Genomic DNA, 25,019 nt, shown 5'->3' on the forward strand with positions numbered 1-25,019 from the left:
ACGATAAGCGTGCCTATGTCAAACATGCACGAACTTATTAATGTGCACAGTACCATATAGGCTAGATACAGAAGCAGCCTAGCATGTGCGTAAAGAATCGTGTTTTCAAAGTTTATATCGTATTCAGGATATGTTGTCCGGCAGGAAAGGGAAAACACGTAGTTAATCAAAGTTTTCTTCACTCCGCACAGCTCATAAAATGCATCTTAAACCTGTTTACCGTTATTTCGTTACATTACTTGAAATATGTAGCCTAAACAAAACCTTTTAAACAGTTATGCTATTCTAGTTCTGACAAAATGTATGAAGTAATCAAGACAATCATTTATACAACAATGTATAAAGTGTTGAGCGACAAATAAACAGACATTTAAATAACACACAATCGCAGTGCTGCCAGTTTGCTTGACGTATGACGTTCCTCGTTCGTACAGGTCACAGGTGGTTGTCACCATAACCTCGGCACCGGCTTGGATTTGTCCAAATATGCGAGGAGAACCTTTTGGAAACTGTACATGACGGAGCTCGTGAGCTTGAGGGAAAGAAAAGCTAGTGCCTGATAACAAGATGCGTGCCAACATTGTGCTGCTTGTGAACTCTAGGCGACAGGGACATTGGCTCATAGAGAGTGAGACGGGATTTGAACATCTGCGGATTGCGCTCTCTAACAACACACGAGGAAATAGAGAACAAGAGACGCGTGTGTAAGAGAGAGAGAGAGAGATACAGAGACAGAGAGAGCTACAGAGAGAGAGAGAGAGAGAGAGAGAGAGAGAGAGAGAGAGAGAGAGAGAGAGAGAGAGAGAGAGCAGGGATAGTCGAAAGAGGATAATCGTCAGTGCATCCTCTTCAAACCGAAGTTTGATCTCCACAAACTCAAAGGATTTGGGATTCTTAGCCGTGATTACAATGCATCATCGGAGGCATTTTGGATGTGTACTCGTCTGGATTTACATGTGGTGGGGGCTCTGTTTCAAAGGTGGGTTAACGCACTTATTTTGACAATGTCATTCATTCAACATCTGTCTGTCAATACAGAAGCAAACTGTAATGACATGGGTGGATATGTGTCTAGGTGTTCTTCCGCAATTATGAATTATGAAAATTGACATGCAACATTGGTGTGAAATTAAATAAAAAAGAGCAAATTGGCACTTCTCTGGCTAAGATCAATAAGTGAGATGGGCCAGTAGAAGCCTATTGCCTAATGTGATCTTCCCCATGCAATATGCTGCAGTACACTGTGTGCATGTGTGTATTTGTTGGTTGAGGAGTGTGAGAAAGACAGAAAAGCAGTGTGTGTAATGTTTGAGTAATTGTGTTTATGAAAAAGGAAGTGTGTGTGTGACCTCTTTACTACCCCATGAACAGCTGGCGCATTTACAAAGGTACCAGTATGCTGAGGCACAGGCACGCACTAGAACCTACAGTGTACACTGTGTGGACCCGCCCTCCTCCTCCTCTCTACTCACCCATGGTAATCTTGGAATGTGGGATTGAGGAATTTGCCTCAGTGTTATCCAGATGTTGATAAAGCCACGAGAGTTAAACCTTCAGACATGTTTGACCCAGAAGTTGATATGTGCATTTATTTCATTCTGTGAGTTGATGGATTCAGGCGTCATATAGCCTAGATAGCTATTCAAATAATGAAAATAAGGTAATTCTGAGGCTATAAAATGACCTTCACACCTCTTGATTTTCTCATCCTCTATACTTACAGGGTTAGATACTGACAGATGGAGAAGCCTGCAGTAGCAATCCTCATTTAAGACACCATATGGACTAAGCTAGTGAACTACAATTTTACACACAGCAACTTACAACTAAGACAGCCTACATTTCACATATCACATGTAACATATTGGATGTAGGGCATCTTAGTGAGTGACAATCTGTTCACAAAATCTGTTTACAAGACATACATCAAGATGAGCACTCGTAACATATGGTTTGGGATCAAATTAACAGCAAATTTTATGTAGACGTTGTTGTATTTCATTTTCAACAGCTGAGAAGAACAGCTGTGACACAAACTCTGTTATATCAAGCCTAACCTTTCGTCATCCATCCTTACAAACTTAAGATGCTGGCAACGTTCTGCGGTCGATCTGCCGCTAGTTTGACGGATAGAATCTGATTTAGCATGCCGATCCCAACATCAGCCTTTTGAACTGGACTCAATACATCATACAAACTCTTCAGTCACCATTATGGTGTATTGCAGCCAATCCCCTTTGGGTGGGTGATGGGGGCATGGGTGTTTTAAGAATTGATGTCCTTCCCCGGACAAAGTCACTGATGGGCCCCAAACCTCTCGAAAGAGCTGAGCCTGTCAAATGTAGGTTTCCTTCCAGACAGTTTTGATTGCTGTTCAGGTGTTGTTGAGTCAAGCTCATGGGTAACTCCCTTGGTAACTGAGCCATGAAAAGAAGTCAGGGCCACACGCTCAAACCTTGTATCAAGACTTGTGATGTCGGGGGACCGCATTGGTTCCCCACCTCTCTCATGTTCACCTGCAGGAGGACCCTCCAAGGAATTCTGGGAAGCTAAAAACCCCCAGGGGTTTTTGTTGGTCTTTGTTGCTTTCCGTACCTCAGTTGGATGTGGAGTCTGTGGAGTCTGTCTTCGGCATGTGCTTCCCCCAGCTCTGCTTCACTTTTATGAAGTAATGTATACAGTAAATATTGATCTTTAAAATGTTTGCCATCTTTGTCAGTTATTGCTTAGTCTATTTTTTTAATCTGGTTTGCTTCGCTCAAAGATGTGGCGGAGAGCCAAAGACAAATCAATATGTAATCTACTTCTTCTGTGAATTCCCTTTGGCTGTTTCTGGGGGATATTTAAATGTTTTAATGGGTCGTCCAGAATTAAGTTAAAACAGATTAATTGAGACTGTTAGGGCTAATTGGTGGGAGAGACACTTATTATAACAATTATATTAAATTTATGATATGAGTACCGTTGCCAATCTACAATAAACATTTGTGTTTACATCATGGTAAATGAAATTACCTTTCAAGGGGACATGAGATTAAGGTCCGGAACATTTTTCTAGGATGCTCAACAAAGGCCCTCTCTGCCCTCACACATGAGGGTGAGGGTGACAAACTGTCTGAAGCTGATATTTCACCTTCTAAACCCCACAATGGAGTTCATGTAGGTAGGAAAACCCCCAGATTAGTGAGTGTCTGGCACAGAGGTGAAGCCAACAGCTGCTTCCTGTCTGGACCTGTTTAACTTAGCTTGATGAGATGAAGCGAGGCATAGGATTTTCAGTGATTAAATATTCATTATTCCGCGATGTTAGATAGCTGTTTCAGCTGAATTGTACCATATTGTAAATGGGCAAGTCAGTAAATAAATTGTTTACATCCAAGTGGTGATATGTAGCTTTTTCTTACTTTTACATTCCTCTTTAACTTGCACATAACTGCAATATTATATTATTCACTTTCTGTGGCAGAAAAAACGAACAACACAGGTTTTATTTGTGGTGAACATGCTGAGGAGTTTAACATTTTGGAGGGCTAAGTGTCACCGCTGTACTGAGGACCCAAACGCACGACACAAAGTTCTGAGTGTCCGCAGACTTTATTTGCGAGAGAGATGGGGAGGACGGTTGAGGGTAGCTGGTGGATGATGGAGCGGGGGTACCGGCAGGAGGACTGGAAGCGGTGATCTGGTGGTAGACAGAAACAAGGTCAGCACAAAAACAGGCGTAGTCTAGTCAAAAACCCATGGAAAGCCAGGAATACAGACGTGGGGTCGGTGATTCGACAAACTGGCGAGTAGTGGGTGACAATCCGGGGTTTAAGAGCTGTGGTGTTGATGAAGGAATGAGCCGCAGGTGAGTTGAGTTACCGGGAGGGAGTGAAGAAGCAGAATGGATGACTGGACCTGGAAGAAACAGACTAGAACCCGGTCTGGCCTAGGCCGGGGACATGGCACTAAGTGCTGTGGAAAGAATGAGAGGAATTATTTCAGAATGGTGTTTACAATGTATTGATTAAAAGCAGAATTCTGACTTTTTGCCTGTGTGGTTCTTTTGTTAGTTCATGCAGACTTTGTAGCTAGTGGTGTCCCAGAGTGAATGTAGTCTATTTGCAGAATTTATTGCTACCCTTGACTATCATTGTTTATGACTGACAGACTGGGAACGTCAAAAGAAAAAAAGAAACACATTTACTCAGTGATTCTGCTGTTGAATATGCATTGACAGCAACAGCATACAGTCTGTGAGTATGTGTTTAAAGTTAACTGCTTCTTCTTGATGCTACAATACAACAATGGACTTTTGCAATAAAAGAAACTGCTTTGTTTTAGACTGATCTAACTGGATAGTATCAATCGGAGACATTTTCCCTCGCGGGTACACATGAAGAGCCTAAAGTGGACTTATGGGGGAAGCTAAAGCAATGAAAGAGATTTATATTGTAGCCATTGGTCAGTTAATTTGGCTGTGTTGCTGCTTTGTCTATATTGGTCTCTGTGGTGATTGTCAGAGGGATGTCAGAGGTGGAATGGCTCTTTTGCCAGCCCAGTCAAAACAGGAAGGAGCTCATCTACAAGGAAGTTGACGGAGGAGGATTGAGAGGGGGAGGAAGAGTAGAAGGAGGAATCTCATATCTGATAAGGAAGATGGGATGATGATGAGAAGAAGAAAGAAACAAAAGAGATGATCAAGATTCCATCCCATTAATCACAATGGGTGATCATTTCTGGTTCTGAGCTGTCACCAAGTCAAGCACAAGTGAAGGTGATCCAGAGGTTTCTAAAGCCAGTCTGACCTGCTTTCAGACTGGGATTTTCAAAGAGTTCTAAACAAATCACATTAGGTGATTTAATATGGCGAGAACCCAGATAATAGCTGCTACCTCTGTGGTTCATGTCCTGTGTTAATCCTGCATATTTGTAAGACACACAATAATTATTTCAGTTTACAAATCAGAAAAAAAAATCAAATAGGAAGAGACTTGATGAGATCTATTGCTTAGATACATACATACATACATACATACATACATAAATACATACATACATACATACATACATTTTACAGTAATGTGAGCACGCAGCCATGGGGCTTGATTTGCTTGAATACGTAAGTCAGGAAAGCTAATGAAGAGTAGACGATAATACCGGGCAGTCACCCTCAGCCTTGTACCTTTTACAAGCTTTTAAAAGTATCTTGTGTCCACCCTATCCTCTCTCACGCTCTAGACTTCACAACACACTTCCTATCTCACTCTTCAACACCCTTTCCCTCCTTTCCTCCTACACTCTCTCCCTCTCTCCAGTCTCCCTGTCTCTGTCATTCTTGCTCTCTGTCTCTCACTCTCTTCACATATTAGCACTAATTCACGCTCATAGTATGAGTCAATGGGCTGCACTCAACTGAACACCCCTAGCCCAGTAGCCCTGTACTCTTACAGCTGCACTAGAGTCAGTGATCGAACCTCACACCCTTAGAGATCCCAGCTGTCCCTGAACACTTAAAACAGATCCAGGGTCACCGTGACAAGCTGTCGATCAAGCATATGCCAATTTCAAGCCTTGCCGGTTCAAGTAACCTTCCTGTTTTAACGGAACGCCGCCATTGTTTATTTTAGGCTTGTTAGCAAATTAGAGAACCATTAAGGTGTTGAGCGCTCCCCTGCGACTGATAATTGCTCGAGAGTGTACATCTAATTTAGGAGAGGTCCTCTCTCTCACGCTGTGACGGATGAGGGGAGCCAACTTTGTTGTCCTGGCTGGGCTGAGGAGGGAATTGGAAAGTGATGGATGATTATGTTGGGCGGTGGTGGGGGATTCTGTCTAATATATAGTATGTCCTGAAACCTTTCTAATTGAGAACACAGTTATTTTCACACATGCCTGTGTCCTCTGTGTCTCTCATGGCTTTGGATGAAAAAGAGGGAGAGAGGAAAAAAAAGAGAATGAAAGAGTAAAAAGACAGAGAGTTTGCTGGAGGGACTATGGGGCAGAGGTCTCTGTGAGGTTGGAATAAATAGATGAAAGCAGAGAAGCGAGAGGAAAAAATTACCAGTTGAAAATATATTATAATGCAGCAGGAGTTCTTGTCCCGGTAGTCCTGCATATTCATTAGAACCTAATGACATGCTAAGTATCCATTTTTCAAGGGCCTCATCGTTTTGTGTAAACCAGCTAATAACGAATGTGCTAATGAATACAACAAGAGACAAAGAAAGAATAGTCTCCATAATTACAGGTCATGATGCTGATATTATAACTATGATAGCTTTCAGCAAAATATTATAATGTTAATTTCTATTGCTGTGCCAACAGTGTATAAGCATGATTGAGTTTACTGTAATTCAAATATTCTGAAGAAACATGGGTTGACTTGAATTCCTTTTGTTATCAGTCCAACAGGGCATGTTGGGGTATTGTATGTATAATTTGATTTAGACTTCTTTCTTTCTCTTTTTTGGTATTTTTCTTAATTCCCCGGCTTGGCCAGGTTTCCATGGTGGCCCGCACCAGAGGAAGCTGTACAGAGACCTGATGGTAAACTATAACCGCCTGGAAAGACCGGTACAGAACGACTCTGCTCCAATCCTGGTGGAGCTGGGCTTCACACTGTTGCAGATCATAGACGTGGTAAGTGTGTGTGTGTGTGTATTTTCATGCAAACTCCCTGGCATTGGATTACATTTTTCACACATTTTTCACAGTCATAGTGAGACTTCGTATTCCTGTTATTGCACAGTTGTTCAACGATCAAAGTCTTCGTCCTTCTCTCTTACTCTCTCTACTTCATTCTCTCTTACTCTCTCTCTCTCTCTCTCTCTCTCTCTCTCTCTCTCTCTCTCTCTCTCTCTCTCTCTCTCTCTCTCTCTCTCTCTCTCTCTCTCTCTCTCTCTCTCTCTCTCTCTCTCTCTTACTCTCTGTCTCTCTATCTCCCTCCTGCGAATGTTTCCAATTTGAGTTTCAGAAGCCTTGACTCTCTTTTTTGGGAGAAAATTCAATCTTGGAGTGTAATGTGCTCTTTTAGATTGTTTCCCTCTCTGTCGTTCGTTCTTGACCTTCACCTCTCTTTCTTGTGAAATGTCTCTCTCTTCTCCCATCACACCCTTTCCTTTGTCTTCAGTCCCTCTTGTTCTCACATGCTTTTTAGACATTTTCTTTCACCTTGTTTTTTGTTCTCTCCGACCCTTCTTCTGTCTCTCTCTCCTGTTCCTGTGCCATGTTTTCAAGCATGTCCACACACACATACACACACACACACACACACACACACACACACATTCACACAGTGGTGGCTCTGCTGGAGTATACAGTCCATCTCCAACTGCTACCTCACTTGTTGCTTTGACCATCACTAAAACCAAGTGTCCCATCTTAAGAATACTATTACAAAAACAACAAAAACAACAAACACTGACACGCAATTCCATCCGAGCACAGGGTGCCATTTCTACCGCAGTGAGTTATGAGTACGGCTCATTTCAGTTGCATGGTGTTGAGAGCATTACTGTTTCATGGTATGCATGGTACTCAGCAAGATGCATCCTGGACAGAACATGACATGTGGTATTTTCAGCTCTTGTATAAGGGCCAACCTTCCTTGGGTTACAGCTGAATCAGCATTGCCTACTAATTAATACATCTTCATGTGGACATGTGAAACAGGCAAAGGCTGTCTTTCTGACAAACTCTGCACTTTTGCTCTGGATTCTATTACCGTTAATAGTTGTCCCCCGTCCGACCGCTCCCTTGTCGACCTATCAGGTATGGGAATGTGGCGTCCTGCACGGCGAGGGCTCAGTTGGGCGTGGCTCAGTTGGGCGTGGCTCCACTGGCGCCCCAGATGGCGGGGATGCCCCATAGGCCACAGCTTGGGAGCTGTGAAACTGACCATGCATGACTTCACCCTAATCTGTTCACAGGCCACGCCTCTCAGCCAGCTGCTGCTGTGTGTGTGTGTGTGTGACTACAAGACAACTTTTTCCCTTGTGTAGTTGACCAAAACATTGTTAATACACCATAGATGACCATATGATACATAATGGATGGTGGTGCATGAAAAAAGTCTTCCTGAGTGTAGAATTTGCTTGCTGAATAATGGATGGTTATACCTGACCTTCACCCTGACCACCATCTGCTAACTCAACCAACTAACCTGGCTCGGAGAACTAGGCCATGGCACTAACCCACCGTCTGTGTGTGCGCGTGTTTGTGTGTGTTTGTGGATTGATGGAGGGCTGAATGAGAGGACCAAGTTTGAAAGATAAACACGTGCGGGACAGACTGTTACTTACCTCTACTCTCCAAGTCAATCAAAGTCGCTTCATGTAGCAAATAGAGCGTTGCCATTGGGTGCTGGGGTTGATTGGCATTCACTTTTTAGGATCCAAAGCAGATTTTCCCAGTTAATGCAAAACAAGACACACAAAAGAAACACCAACAACTAAACATAGCTCAAGTTCAAGAAGAGATCCTAACAGACAAGCTGACACACAGGGCTTTGAACCTGTGGCAGATTTCCTTTTGAAGAAGTACAGTTCCATTTCAATCTGTCGGTTTGAGAGAGGAGGTCCTTTGAAAGTTGGCTGGATAAGATTGGACAGGAGGAGATAAGATTGGACAGGGGGTCTAGGGAGGTGGGGAGCAAGAGAGACAAAGAGGCAGGGAGGAGAGAAAAGGAAGAGCGGTGTCTGTAGACCACCAGCTTATATGGCATAAAGCTGTAATTCAGAAAGAGAGGGATGATGAGATGGGAAAAGAATGAGAGACAGTGGAGGGATGAGGAAGACATATAAGGAGAGAGAAAGAGAGAGAGGCAGACAGGGGAGGGACGAGAAGAGAAAGACAGATGAGTGTGGAGAGACAAAGGGAGGGCATAGACAGGAGGAGAGGAAGAGAGGGGAAAGTACAAAGGGATACATGGACAGAGCGAAAGGTGGAAGGGAGGAGAACAAGAGAGAGGGAGGGGAGGAAAGATGGAGTGAATAAGGGAAGAGAAGGGGCAATGTGATGGTGGAAGAGTGACATCAATAAAACACAAACCCAATAAAATAATGAGATGAAGACATGGCATGGATATCAAATATTACAGCGGCCTGGACAGGACGTGGCAGGCCTCAAAACCAGAAAAAGATGACCTCTTATTGTTAAGTCTCAAACCACTGTACCCCAAAGTAATATCACAGTACCCTTAAATACACAGAATGTAGTTAAGACTCATTTGTTGTGATTCTAACGAAGCAATTTCTAAATTATTTCAGAGGTCAGCAACACTTGTTTTGTGAAAGCAATAGAGTGCTTTAATATTTATTTTGTTGATTTTCACACCACTATGGTCTTATTATTTCAGCTACGAAGCCACAAAACTGTTGTCAAGTTGAGTCTTATTGTACTGTTTATGTACTGTGGCCTTGCCTTTCTGCTCTGTACATTCATTGACCCAAATCCGTTAAAACCAAGAAAATAAAACTTCAGCTCTCTCTTTCTTTAGTTTTGTTATCACAAATTCAAAATGTCAAAACAAAAATTATCCCAAAAAGCAAATGTTCTTTTAAAAAGGCATTGCAATTCTCTTCCTGAGTCAAGCAGTCTCTGCTGTCATCTCAAAGTATAGAATGTCCATTATCTTTACAGTTCTATTTCACTGCTGTATTTAAGTGTATCAGTATACGTTAGTTAGAGGACAGGTTTATGAGAGAGGATTGGGACCATTTCATCCTGACATCTTCACCCAAACAATAACAAGTCATAGGTAAAGGCTTAATTCCAACATGCACACCAGCATGACATAGATTACAGTGCGATGACTAGCTTTGCATTCTGAATCGAGTGACAGAAATGATATGTGACTGAAGACTGCGACTGAGGGTGATTCATTTATCAACTGCAATCATGGCTGACAGGTACACGTTCTGGAATTGGTTGGGAGTCCAGAGAGGGAATTCACCATATTTAGACTGTCAAGTCACATGCAACACACAGGCCCACACCTCCCTGTGTCACGTAGGGTTTACCAAGGTTTACCTTTCTTTGCTCAACACTCTCGTTCTCTTATTTCCTTCTCTCCACTGGTTCCCTTTGTTCTCTATGTGTCCCATATCCTTGTGTTTTTCCATGCAGATATGCTGCCATAAAGCATAATAACTGTAATAAAACAATTTATGTTGGTGTGGTAATTCAATGGTAAGTCTGAGAATCACAGTGCCTCATTATAGAGACGGCTTCTTGGCCCTCCAAACTCAAGCCATTTGAGGATAACATTGAAAAACATCACCTATTAATATGTGTTTTGTCATTCAGGTGGCGACCGTGGTGTCCATATCATGTTTAATAGGCAATATGTTCCTCTGTCTTATCTCTGCTTTCCCAGACATATTTACCTCACTCTCTCTCTCCCCCAGGGGAAGGCTTGTGAAAATCTGTTTACAACACCTCCACTCAGAACCTTACGTTGTTGCCCCCCTTTCCCCCCCTTTTCTCTGTCATTCTACCCATCCAGGATGAAAAGAACCAGGTCCTCATGACAAACGCGTGGCTTCAGTTGGTAAGTCAGCTCTCCGGCATCGTCTGTAGGAGTCTGTGATTTGCAAGTAAAATACTACTTTTTTTTACCCTTTTTTTTTGTTCGGTTGAGTTAGGCTGAGGTGTTTGTACCCCAGGGTGTCGTATAATCTCTTCTTCTATATTTACTCTGTGGAAAAATATTCTTAACTGATGTGTACCCAAAGAGATAGAGAGAGAAAGGAAGGAACTGGATTTTAAATTGAAGGAGGGATTGTTTCATAAAAAATGCATAACAAACATACTCTAATCGTCTTAGAAACTTTACATTTCTGAAGGCAATAGGAGGCCTGACATGATGTTTAGTTTATTGTTTTGGGTCAAGGAGATATATATATTCAAATTGCTTTTTTGCCTTGGCTATTGCTCAGGGTAGCAATAAATAATATTTTGATATGAAAAACATTGTAAAAATTGTTTAATTTCTACTAAATTGTGATTTTCAAAGGGATTTCAGAGTAGAAAAGGGGGATTTACGAGAAACATGCCTTTTTACTTTGCTAAAGGGGACTTTGTTTGGAGTTTATTTGTTTCAGGTTTAGAAACTCATTTACGCACCATTTATCTCACCTTGCCTGCCCAATGTGGTGCTTTGAAATGGTCCCAGTGGTTCCACCGACCCTAATAAGACACATCAAACACACCTTAACTGTTTTCAGATCTGGAACACACCATACCCAATTGAGCTTTCTCTACCCACATAGTCTCTCAATGGGGTTTTAATTAACTGCTTTACCTCAAAGCTGTGTTCCAAGCCAGGACATTAAACAGGTTTTTATCATGAGTCACATGGGCCTCACATTAACATATGTAGCAATTATACATTTAGCTACAGTTAGCTACAGTACCTGTGTAGAACACTGTGTCCAGGGAGTACCATTAATAGATGGCATTGCTTTGATGATTAAATGAATCTCTGGCTTTGACATGATGTTGGCATGGCATGAAGGCTCACACACACACACACACACACACACACACATTTTAAGAGTGTACCCAATGTTTGGCGTGGCCACATTGGTATCAAGAATGAGGAATAAAAATCCCTTTTAGATTCTCTCATCCCCAGCCCAGTTGAGTTCACCTGCCTGCTGCATCTGTGGTCACACACACACACACCAAAGACAGAGAACATAACTAAACAGGATCAATACACTGAAGTCAGAAGCAAATCTGAACTAGATGAGAAAATTAGGGTCAGAGTCAAAAAAACAGTTGGCAGTTGAAACTCAAGCACTAACCTTTCCATATTTGGTACCATGTATTACATCAGACACTTACCCAAGTGACTTGTCTATGTATATCTAGTTTAAAAGTGGATTTGTGTTTGATTTATTGCCAGAACAATGAGTTGTTTGTTATCATCATTACCCCTTGGACTGCTGAGTACGTGAGAGGGTGGTTTTCCAAGATGGCCACCATGCCAGCTAGTTGGCGGTGTTACAGACTGGCACCTGGAGTCAGGGTGCTCTGTTCAGTACTGCTGCTGAACACTGCTTGAAGCAGCAGTCTGCCATTGCTCGCAGTTTAAAACCATGTCTCATTCCTCTGTCGCCCTCTCCTCTTTCCCGCCCCCTCTCTTTCTGTGTTTGTCCCTCCTCTCTTCCTGCGTCCCACTTTGACCTGCCCTCTTTCCATTTCCTTTTCCTCTCTCTTCCCCATTCTCCCCCTCCTCTCCCCCTCCTCTCCCCCTCCTCCCCCCTCTCTCCCAGTACTGGACAGATATCTATCTAACCTGGAATACAGAGAGCTACCCGGGGGTCCAGAACCTGCGCTTCCCCTCCAGTCAGATCTGGGTCCCAGACATCCTGCTTTACAACAGGTAGGGCTACCCTCACAACATAGCTGCAGCAAAGGGTTTTGGTTTTCAAAGAAATAAAGTGTGACGTAAATATACCCTAATGATACATGATTGGTCTGCTATGTCTCTGTGGTTCTATAACATCAAGATAGAGAGTAAAGGAGGGGGAGGGATGAAGAAGAGTGGGAAAAGAGGGGAGAATGGAGCAGAGAGAGAGAAAGGGGGATACACACTGGTGATATATGAATAGATGAAGTTTGCCTGCACACAGGAACCCTGATGTGAATTTAACCTTAAGCTTGGAGCCCTAGCCAATCAAACGGTTTAGATTTGATTGCCTCGGGGAGTAAATAACACACAATTCCCACAAGGCTTTGCATCAGTTGCTGCTGTCTTAAACCAGATGATTGGAAACATGCCAAAAAAGCAATATTTCCATCTTAAGAAGATCGAATAATCGGTTGGTTTAGGTACAGTTGGTATAATCCCTTTGTGACATGGGCTATACAACATTTGATTTGATGGGTTGGTGAACATCCCCATTGCTGCTGATTAGGAGAGCATTGTAGCAGAACACTTCCCTGATTCCATTACGTTAACTTCACCATTTGGAACCCTGTGAGAGTAGATGGAAATGAGACCAATGTTTTCCTTTTTCCCCCAAGTATCTCTGCCCGACTTGGTCACGGATGTAATAGACAGACAAATTGTCTTTTGGTTTAGCTGGTTGCCTCTGTGTTACCTTGGTACTTTTAGACTTGGCTTGGCACGTGGTTGACACATTCAAAATCACAATAGAGTTTATTATTGTCACCAAGCCAATACAACTATTTAAATATGCCAATGAGTAACTGGGACTTTGGGACACAAGCAACTGACATTTTGTGTCTCAACATTTCATAACACCAATTCAATACAAATATAGATGGATCACTGGCAGCCATTTTGGTTTGGAATTGCACTGTCTTTCCACTTCCTGCGTGAAAATTAGGATGACATGCATAAACATTTCGCTCTGTGCTTACCAGCTGTGACGCTTTTGAAAAAAATGTCTACAATACCCGGAGTGCCCAGGTGAATGAGAAGTGCATCGTGTGGATAGGGTGTGCGTGTTTGTGTGTGTGTTTGATCTGGTAGGAGAGATAGTCCCCCGTGCGTCTCCTCCCCTGTTCACTTAGTCTGCTAGAGAGAGGGAGGCTGTGGAGGAGAAGAAGGGTGGCCAAGGAGCCAGGGATGTGCTGGTGGAGAGAAGGAAAGCTGAGGAGGAGTGGACATGATGCAGATGAAAAGAGACAAGTTGTGAAAAGTGTCCGGGAGTGTTTGTATCCCTTGAACAACCAAACTCATCAAGTCTGCTCAGGGCAGCTTGTCAGGTCAACTTTAGGAAAGAGACTGTACTTTAGATACAGTGCATCCACCTAAAGAAGTTCTCTTGAGCTGTCCAATAAAAATTATTGTATGCTGTGGTTATTCAGCACATTATGAACAATTGACAAATCGTTAGTACTTTCAATGAAGATATTCATACATTTGATCATTTCCTCCCAAAACCATTAATGCTAATCGTTTTAAAGAGATCACACCTGTTTCTACAAGCTACACTGACACAATAAGCTCCATTCAGTTGGTGTCTGTAACGACTTTTAAAACATCGTCACAAAGGACTTTTCAACCCATTTGGGGTTTGGGAGGCAGAGGATGTGATTGCTGATCATTTGGAGAGGCAGTTGAATGAGGGTATAGTGCAACCACACCACCTAGATTCTCACATACACACACACACACGCACACACTCTCACACATACACATACACAGAGCTATGCTCTCTTTGTAAGATCTTACATGTAAGATAAGGGGTGTTGTTGGGGCTGATTGATGGCCATGCTTACCCAGTGTTACCTTGAAGGTGATTGAAGGTTATTTTATTTGGTGAGATCAAATGGGAATGGATTTCAAGCTTGGCTTCAACGTTCTCGTGGGCGTGTGTGCCGGTGTGTGTGTTGTGTGCGTGTGTGAATATGTGCCTGTGTGTAATTGAGGTTTTCATACGGTGTAGAAGGAGGCTCAGTTTCTCTAATGAGGATGACACAGAACATTAAGCAGCTGACTGTCAGAATCAGCGATCGCAAAGGGTAACAACGTTATAGTTCTGAAGAACCATATAGAGAGAAGAGAATCAGGAAGGATGGGTCAGAGGTGTGCTGATATGACTACAGGACAAATCCCACTGGCAGACAGAACATTTGTCAGAATATAATAACCTCTCTCAAAACTGCATAACTGGAGTTAAGTTGGGGATGAGACAAGAAAGAAATAGAAAAAAGAAAGAAAGATAGACACAACAAAAAAACACAAGGTAAAGTGGAGGTCGAAGTGTGATGTTTCAGACTGCTCATCTGTTTCCCATAAAAACAGTGAATCACTGTGAATAGGCCTGGTTTATCATGATGAGAACCTTTATAGAATCCCTCACAGCATACCTTTTTAAATCTGGAAGAACCCCTCTTTAGGATCCTTCAACTAAAACTTCCAAATGTGTTCTGATCTTGGTTGATGTTCAATATGTCAGAGAGGCAAGGTAAAGATTCGGAGAAGAGTTGCCATTTATGTTTTAGTGAATGATAACGCACTGGAGTATTTAATCTTTGGTGACTATGAATGTGTTCCGGATGGATTTAGCTGAATCCTCTGAGGCTCAGTGCTTTGCTCCAGGGCAAAGGGGATTTTCTTTTGTAGCCACACATTTTTTCAGAGGGATCAACTCATATTATGTATTATTCACACATGAATGTCCTCTTTGAGATGTGCATGCTTCCTGTCCATGTGTGCCACACTTTTAGGCCACACTTGGATGTGTTTTGAAGATTGTTTGGCATGATTATTAATTAATGGTCATTAAAGCTTGACATAATCTCCCCTATCTTTGCAAGGTTCAGCGAGGCAGTTTGAAATCAGTTAATCGTTTTTTTTTTTACTTTAATTTACTATTAACTAGAATCACTTTAGCTTGCCTGCATGACATGGGACTGAAGGTAAAATACGATTTTTTTCATTCTAAAGTTATTTAATGCTACTTACTTTTTTGATGCCATTAACAAGCATCAAACATTAGCATTCCGAATGCCACTTTCAGATACTAATGGTTGATTTGGTCACTTGTTCAGGACAATCATACAGACGAGCATACTGCAGCTATTATGGTTGTGTTGATGGATTCTAACGAGCCCAGCTTCCACCTCCTAAGTGAATAGAATAATTAAATTCCGATTACCAGACATGGCAATGAATCTACATTATGTACTCATTCAAATGCCTGCTGTTAAAATGTTGGCCCCAAAAAGCGACAGTTCACCAGTGTGTTACAATAATTCCCGCCCCTCTGGTAGTGTTGGTAGTGTTTGACAAGCTGTCAGGAAGACAATGAAGGTTGCGCAACCTTTCATCTACCTCCTGTTGTGTTGTGTAAGTGCTCACATTTTGCCTCAATAAAACCTCCCTAATGGCTGGAAGCATGACTTAGGCCTTTTTATTAATCATTTTAGCATTTTGGATGAGCACTTTGCTTTATTGCTCATTGTCCTTCATGAAAAGTGTCCATGGCTAAATCCTACAGATTGCAGCATAGCGTTCTGTTTAGATTAGAATACTGTTGCATTTGACCCAGTCGTTGGGTCCTCAAACAATGTGAAAGCCATTTTTATGGCATGGCTTTGATTTGAGATCTCTTCTCATTAGGTTTCACTGGAAAATGGTACATCATCTGCTGGTGAAAAAGATCTTAAAGACATTTTAAATAAATATTATTCCAAATTACTCCGTTACGGTCAAGTTGACTTGTCTAGCAATACATAGAATTCCCATTAAAAAATATGTATATTTTTTTGCAACTTGGTTGAGGGAAAGTTGTAAAACATCCGATAGATGACTGGTGCTGTGTATGCTGAGGGTATCACTTGTTATTTCTAATGTTTGCTTAGATTTATCCTGGTTTTGATGGCGTTTGTTTGGACGGCAATCCCAACGGCCAAACGCCACAATTGATTAAGACCTGAACGAGAGCTGATCAATAATGAAAACGCTGTCTGTGGAGCGGAGCGCTAATCTTCGCAGTGCCTCTGCTCACTCTTTTCTTCCACACCATCATCCTCTCTTCCTCTCTTCCTCTCTCTCTTCATCCCTCTCACTCCGGACCAGTGTCAGAAATCACTACCAGTATAATTGAGTGTGTATGTCTATCTGTCTTTCTATCTTTTTCTGTCTTTCACTCTCTCTCTGTCTTTCTCTCCAGTGCGGATGAGAGGTTTGATGCTACCTTTCACACTAATGTCCTGGTCAATGCTTCAGGGTCTTGCCAGTACATTCCACCAGGTGAGACACACACACACACAATCTCATTTTATCTCCTTTATCGTCATTGCTGCATACGTTAACCATCATCATCCTTACCACTAACCCTGTCCTCCAGGCATCCTGAAGAGCACATGCTATATAGACGTGCGCTGGTTCCCTTTCGACGTGCAGAAGTGCGACCTGAAGTTTGGCTCATGGACCCACAACGGCTGGCTGCTGGACCTGCAGATGCTGGATGTGGACATATCTACCTACATACCCAATGGCGAATGGGATCTTGTGGGTAAGATACTGCACACACACACGTGTGCACGTACACGCAAAACAACCCTACCCACACAAATACACACTCACGCACGCACGCACACACACACACACACACACACACTATCTCTCTTCTGCCTGTCTGGGGCAAGGGGGAGAGAGACAGAGTGCTTTTCCCACGCCTTTCTGCACCCCAAGAGTCACTTCCCCTGAGTCAGACAGCCAATGCCCGTCTCTGACTTGATCAGGTGCAAGAGGTCTTTTTGCACCCCCCTCATCTCACCCGCCCACCACTCCCCTTCCTGTGAAACACACTGTAGCCATCAATCTTTTCCAGTCTATTGATCCTGGTAAAGTGGTTGCTGTGGGTGGAGATTGAGGGGCCTGAGGTGTAGGTGTGTACTGCTTGCTGCTGTGTGTTGGTTTGATGGCCATATGTAGACAAGTGGAATTTTGCTTTTCAGTTGAGTACTTTGCTCCCACATTCCACCTTTTCCATCCTCACTGTACCGTTTGGGTTTGGGTGTCTCTCCAACAGACACACACACGCCACAGGTTTCTTTCACTATCCTAGTGAGGACCATCAATTCACTCCTATTCAAAATGGTTTCATACCTAACCTAAACCCTTCATGTTATCCGGACCCTAATTCGAACCCTAGCCCTAACACCTCTAAACCCCACTAGAAATATAATTTGAAGTTTTGGGGCCAAAGAAAATGTCAGCTGTGAGAACTTCTCCACCACCCTTGTCCCCTCAAGGATGGTTAAACAAGACCACATATACACACACACTCATACACAGTGAGTAGCCCAGCTGGTTGGAGAGTGAGAAAGAACCTGGGGTGTGTGGAGACAGCTGGCCCAAGGATGGTTCAGTACACTGCCAGCCAGCCTGGGTGCAGACCTAGGACGAACCCTGACCAACTGCCCAACAGTTACTTAGAGATGTTAAGCTTTTTTTCTCCAGCCATGTATATCTACTAAAATAGTACGTGCTCACTAACACACAGACACACCCACACAAACACACCCACTCGCACAAACGCACCCCTCCCCCTGCACACACACGCTTAAACACTCACCCGCATCCCCTCCCACACGCGCACAGCCACACACACAGGCACAATCACACACACATATATTCACATATATTCCATGGCACAGAACACAATTCTGTGAGTTGTGTTCGGGATGACTGAGCGGTCAGGGGAGCTTTGGGAAATGATGCGGACGTGAACATTTAGGAGACCTCGGAATGGTTCAGGTGAAATGGCAGTTGATGATCATTAAAAAGCATACGCCAGAACACACCCTAGCCAATAATTTTTCCAGATCCTCTTCTTTCATCAGATTATAGAACTATGTGTACGTGCAAAAGCATTAAATCCTTCTAAGCAATCACAGAATGGCACACCCACTGTGGTGGTACCATGAGATGATGATGATGAATAAACCCTTGTTTAAGTTTCAAGCCTCAGATGATTCCTTCAAAGAAGTTACATGCCTAAAATTTTTTCAACTTCTTTTGAAAAGTATTCAAAATAATTGAATACTTCTTTTCAATAGAAGAGTTCGCCTTTACTTTGACGTGGCCTTTACTTTTTACTTTCGACTGATGTCTCGTCAAAGTTGTTGTCAAAACCACAGTCAGATAATGTCACTCTCAGATCAGAGAGACTCATTGATGTGGTGGCCCACACACACGCACATACTTTTTGAGTTTTAAGTTGGTTTTGAATCTTGACAGATACAAGGTGATGTTGACTTCAATCCCTGAATTGCAAAACATTAGGTTGTATTTTACAGAGACAGACGGACAAACACAGACATGCAGTATGTCAACACAACAAAACAGACCGACACAGGACAATCTGTTTGATGGAATGAAGTTTATTGTTTATACAAGATCACTTGTCAAGGTCACTTTTCTACAAAGATTTGAAAGTCATCAGCTCAAAAAATCATTCAAGCATGTATGTATTTCAATAATATATACTCATTCATTTGTAATGTTTCAGAGTATGCCTGACTCTCTCTCTCTTTATTAATACATGATATGTATACATGTCTATAAACTATATAGTTGAAAAACATAATTACATGCTGTCACCTGTTTGTGTGTCCCAAGGCGTCCCAGCCAAGCGTAACGAGCTGTACTATGACTGCTGTAAGGAGCCCTACCCTGACGTCACCTTCACGGTGACCATGAGGAGGAGGACGCTGTACTACGGCCTGAACCTGCTCATCCCCTGTGTGCTCATCTCTGGCCTGGCCCTGCTGGTCTTCCTGCTGCCCGCTGACTCTGGGGAGAAGATCTCTCTGGGTGAGAGGAGGGGGGACACATACATACATACACAAGCACATACAGTACATACGGTACATACATACGTGCATGCTCAGACAGAGACAGGGAGACAGAGAGACAGACACACACCTAGTTTTTGGAAGGTGCATTCCCATGCAGTATGTTATGTTGAGAGTACAGAGGTACTTGCCAACACACACGTTTCCAGTACAAACACACACACACACACATTTCCAGTGCAAAGACACACACTCAAACTTGCGTGCAAACACACAACACACGAAATGTTTCTAGTTCATGTTTGTTAAACACTCATATTTGGACCAACTATAGTTGTATACGCCACATGCTGTTATTGTTCTTTTAAACTTTCCAGTCAAACCTCCACAAGGAGGATCCTATTGGTCTCCCTATGGTTCACCTCATATTAAAGGTGTGTCCCTATCCCAAAGCTAGACATGGCTTGATAATCCTCAGGCCGCTATGCTAATGCAGACATTATGGTGCGAATTAGCATCCGTGCCAAAAGCATGTTCATTAAAAATGAATAGAAGCCCAGGTGGCCAGTGCAGATACGTTAGAGTAGCAAGGCTAGCCTGAAAGGCCACTGATTCCCCCCTGTGCTTTACAGGCTAGGTAAATAGCACCAACTACAATAGCATACAACAGAAGCTTATACAGATTAGGATTCTAATGGTTATCACGTCCTGCAATTCTTTCTTCACGTTCGTAGGGGAGACCAATGGGGTCCATTAAAAAGGTGTTCCACACAGAGGAGGGTGAAGATAGAGGATTGTGCCTTTTTAAATCCCCTTGGATAAATACTACATTCTCCCCTGAAACATATTATGTTTGTCGAGCAGGATTTGTATTTTTATTGCTTAATTCATGTGTATGTGTATCTCAAACATATATAATATATGGGACTTTATTTCCCACGATTCTTTGTTCTGCCTCCCTCCCCTTTTGAACTGATCACTGATATTGGCATTATTGACTACTTCCTGGATCTACAACCATTAATCAAAATCAATTCCTACTGTAGTTACCAGGCACATGTTATACTAATGAAGGGTGTTCAAATGCGTTGCCGTGAGAGACTGACTGCATGGCAGACAGACCTTAAGTCATCACTGCAGGAAATACAGGTGAACTGAGATCAAACACCTTCACCTGGAAACCAACCAAGTGCCCGTGGAGGCATGCATTAAGAAACAACATTGATTCAACTCAATCCACCTCTCTCTCTCTCTCTCTCTCTCTCTCTCTCTCTCTCTCTCTCTCTCTCTCTCTCTCTCTCTCTCTCTCTCTCTCCCCCATACAACTCCCTTCTCTATCCTATCTCTCTTCATTCTGTGCTTTCTCTGAGTCTAATTTCTTGATCCCTTTATCTGTTTATCCCTGTCTCCCTCTCTCAGGTATCACAGTTCTGCTATCTCTAACAGTCTTCATGTTGCTGGTGGCAGAGATTATGCCAGCCACCTCCGACTCTGTTCCCCTCATAGGTAAGAATGACAAACTTTCAGTGTGTGTGTGTGTGTGTGTGTGTGTTTGTTTCTGTGGACACATATACATACAGTACAATGTAAAGTGTTAGTTGGTAAAACAGACAATAGATTATTGTGAACACTGGTTCCCACCAGTTCTAAATGGTCTGCCTAAGGCCAAATGCTTGTAACCAATTAATTCAGATGAGACTAACTTCACCACAAACCACAGCCTTTTTAGAAAGTGTCTGTATGTAGCCATGGTGGCCTTCAAACATGCTTATCCGCACTCTGCTGCTCAGACTAATGCATTATACATTAGACTTCCCCAGTGTTCACATTTGCCTCTGACCAAATGTTAAAAATCAATTTTACTATGAGTTCTGTGTTTGTCTTACTGTGTACACTGTTACTGGACTACTCATTGACCGAATTATTGAGACAAAGAAAATATCAAACAATCAGGGAATTCAGATTGAAGTATTACATAACATTGTTCGGTGATGTGCTTGTCATGTACTGTGGTTTAGAAAATGGTATATGTAATGGAACAGTATTTGTAGTATTACCTGCTCTTTCCCAAAAGCCAGTACCCATCCTCTCTCTGTCTGTGCCCCACCCAGCCCAGTATTTTGCCAGTACCATGATGATCGTGGGTCTGTCCGTGGTGGTGACAGTACTGGTTCTGCAATTCCACCATCACGACCCCCATGGGGGCAAGATGCCCAAATGGGTAGGTTACCATAGATACATGCTGCATCACCACACATCAACACCCCCAGTCTGGAAGGGTTTTGGACGATGTGCTGTTAAACTAACTGTTAATACTGGGCCAATTAAACTAATTGGCCCAGTATTAACACATAAAACAAATGACGTCTTCCGTCATTCAGCATTTCAGACAGATTTATTAACGTTAGAAAGGTTTCCTATTTTCAATTGTCTTTGGTAGAAATCAATACTTACTGTGCGATTTGTTTTAGAGGATCAAGAGTCATTCATGTTTTTGTAGAAAAGAAATGAAAGCAAGTCCCAGATGTGAAGCATCAAATAAGGCTGTGTCTTCTTGGGTCACCCTAATGTCATCGTCAGGCAGCAGTGAGACTGTCTGGGCTCTCCTGCCAGTCACTGTCTGAAGCGCTGTTAGGACCTTTACACACACACAGTCAACAGTACCTACCAACAGACCCCATAGAGACCCGTTGTGTCACATTGTGTCTGTTGATATCCACTGATTGGTGTGTGTATTAGTGTGTGTCTTCCCCCCTTGTGTCTCTCACTCTTTGTCCTATTCTTCTCTTTCGCCTATTTTCACCTGTGACCATCCCTCCCTCTCTTTTCTCTCTGTTCATCTCATCTCCCTTCCCTCCCTCTCTTTTCTCCCTCTTCCTCTCATCTTCCTTCCCTCCCTCTCTGCAGGTACGCGTCATCCTCCTCAACTGGTGCGCCTGGTTCCTGCGCATGAAGAAACCCGGCGAAGAGCGCAAGATGGCCGCCAGCGCCTACAAATACGGCCAAGCTCCCCACCAGCACACCAGCGCCAACAGCATCCCGATGGGTGCCATGCCTGGGCAGCCCTCCAGCCAACCCGCCACCACTTCCACGACCAATGGCAACATGAATCTATACTTTGGCTATCACAACGCGGGGGTGGATAACCCGTGCTGTCCCTCGAGCAGTGATTCTGGCGTGGTGGTCTGCGGGAGCGGGAGCCAGACGGCCGGATCTCCCCTCCAGATGAGCTTGGTTCCAGGCCGGACGTTGCTGGAGCAGGCCCCGGAGATCGGGCGGATCCTGGAGGAGGTGCAGTACATTGCGCGGCGCTTCCGTGAGCAGGACGAGGGCGAGGCCATCTGCGGCGAGTGGAAGTTTGCGGCGGCGGTGGTGGACCGCCTCTGCCTGGTGGCGTTCTCGCTCTTCTCCATCATCTGCACCTTCACCATCCTCATGTCAGCACCCAACTTCATTGAAGCCGTCTCGAAAGACTTTGCTTGAGCAGAGAGACTGCGTGCCCGAGGGAGAGGCTACTAGCTGACAAGCTGTAACGCTACAATGTTTGCTCGTTTAGGCCTACTCTGAAAAGTCAACTCCCATCCTGTTGTTTTGAAGTTGTTGCTAAGGTCCAGTCAATGACAAGTGCGTTCAAAACCAAATCTCTATATTTTGATATTAAGGATGAAGTGTCACAGGTTTAGTTATTGACATGGATTTGGGTCCTCTCAAGATGGCTGCCCAGTAAGGGCTTGAAGCTAATTGAAACTCACTAATGCACTTTTCATGCACAAATTTGTTTAGTTTCATGAACACCCATCTTCAGCACTTCCAGAATCTGTCCAAGTTCAGTCATGAGTCATTTTGTTTGATTTATTTTCCTCTCCTTTTCCTCCTCACTTTCATTTATATGCTTATTTTCACAAACTTTTGAAATTTGCACATTAAGTACCGGTTTAACTGTAAACACTAAATGCATATTTCACTGATTTCAGAGCTTTTCATTTTTGGAGATAGTTTTGAGTGTTTATTTTAATATTTTCATGATTTTCTAGTAAAGCGCTCAGACCACACATAACCACTGTACTATGGAGTGTAGGTTCATTGTCTTTTATTCTGTGCGCTTTCTTTATCCTTTCTCTTTTTTTCTCTCTCTCTTTGTTGTCTATTTCAATAATTGGCATTCTCAGTACATTAATCAAGTTGGCAACAATAACAGAAGACTTAATGGACCCAGAATATGACAGTGGATTTTTTTCTCAGTAAAACATCTATCTTACAGTAATTATTCCATGAATAACACACATGAAAAAATTTGAGAAAATCGAATTGATAAAACAAGTGAAACCCTGTTCTTGGGAAGACAGGAGGAGGAAGACAGGTGTCTGAAACAGAGACGTCTATTTATGGGTTTAATGAGGGACACAAATTATTTGTAGTACAAATAGCTTTGTGTTGTTTTCTATAATATTCTGTAAAGGCAAACATTCCTTAATTAATCTCCTGCTAAGCAAAGTACATGAGACGATTACAGGGACGCCTTACATAACACTGTCTCCAACCTTGTCGCTTGCACCGTGACATTGTGACTGATCCTCTTTAGTATGAGCAGATTACATCAAAGTTTTGTAACACACGATGATCTTGTTGTGTTCTTCTACCAACCGTGAGTGGAATTTAATACATTCATCCTAACCTTTGGTCCTAAAGAAGGAACACAGACAATGTTAAAGAGCATGAAATGGGAAGGGTTAAAAAGACACTTTTCAGCCATCTTGAAATGTCATGGCTTTGGAAATGAGAAGGACAACTGTTTTGGTTCTGCAGTATATTCATATATGTAATTTGTATATTACTTGGTTATTGATAAGCCCACCAAATGTACCTGTGTAAGAACATGAAACTGTAAGACCATTTTTCTGTTAAGAAGCTGCCTTTCTAACCTGAAGTCCACCTTCCTAAAGAATCATATTTAACATGCTATTGCTTCAGTGAGTGGACATTTACCTATGTTATGGAGTGAACAATGTAATTAACCATGTAGATATTTTGTACCATTCTTATGTTCCTTGTTCTTGTTTTCCATTCCACTGTGATAGCTATCTGGTGAGTGTTGTTGTGATGTTTCAACAAAAGATGGCTGCCACAGCACTAACCAAAGGTGGATGATACACAAGCTCTGTTTGTGCGGTGAAACAAGCTTCTGGTCCATAGTTCAGTGCTTTGAAAGATACTGCTCATGTAATACCATAATGAATGGTATTAATACTCCAAGTTTCTTTGTCTTCATCAATACACCAGATTCAGTATCTAAGTAGAAATTAAAATGAATACATTCAATATACTTTTTAGTGAATACAGACAATGTACTTCAACTATTCTTCCATTTGTTTTCAATTGTTCAAAAAAATATTATTTGAAACTAAATTAAAGATTTAAGATGTGTAAATAACCTTTAACTCTTACTGTATTTTGTTTGGTGTTTTTTATATTATTATCCAAGTCACAATGACACCCATTGTTTTGGTGCTGCTAGGGCCACACTTGCACCTGAAATGTTATTGTGTTGTTAAATTTGTTAAGTATATTGTATTTTACTTTATACCGTGATTCCTGCTTCTCTACTGAATGTTATCTTTATCCTTTTAGAAAACAATAAATAATCACTGTACTATGTTGCTATAAAAAAAAGAGGTAATTTTTTGGTCAGAGATCGAAAGTATCTTGCTAAAGTAAGACTTATTTTGAGTTAGAACTGGCAGAATGTT

The 25,019-nt window shown here is 42.5% G+C and overlaps 1 protein-coding gene across 1 annotated transcript; it reads left to right on the forward strand.

Annotated features, from left to right (window-relative positions):
* Positions 1 to 780: 780 nt before the first annotated feature.
* Positions 781 to 24,828, forward strand: chrna8 (cholinergic receptor, nicotinic, alpha 8). The gene is made up of 10 exons (XM_047045156.1): positions 781 to 979; positions 6,485 to 6,624; positions 10,490 to 10,534; positions 12,264 to 12,373; positions 16,641 to 16,720; positions 16,818 to 16,985; positions 19,097 to 19,291; positions 20,692 to 20,778; positions 21,384 to 21,493; positions 22,180 to 24,828. Exons 1-10 carry the CDS (start codon positions 910 to 912, stop codon positions 22,753 to 22,755), a joined length of 1,581 nt encoding a protein of 526 aa, XP_046901112.1. The 5' UTR covers positions 781 to 909; the 3' UTR covers positions 22,756 to 24,828.
* The last annotated feature ends 191 nt before the right edge of the window (positions 24,829 to 25,019 follow it).

Source organism: Hypomesus transpacificus, chromosome 22 (assembly GCF_021917145.1).
Source record: "Hypomesus transpacificus isolate Combined female chromosome 22, fHypTra1, whole genome shotgun sequence".
In the NCBI taxonomy this organism is placed as follows: Eukaryota; Metazoa; Chordata; class Actinopteri; order Osmeriformes; family Osmeridae; genus Hypomesus; species Hypomesus transpacificus.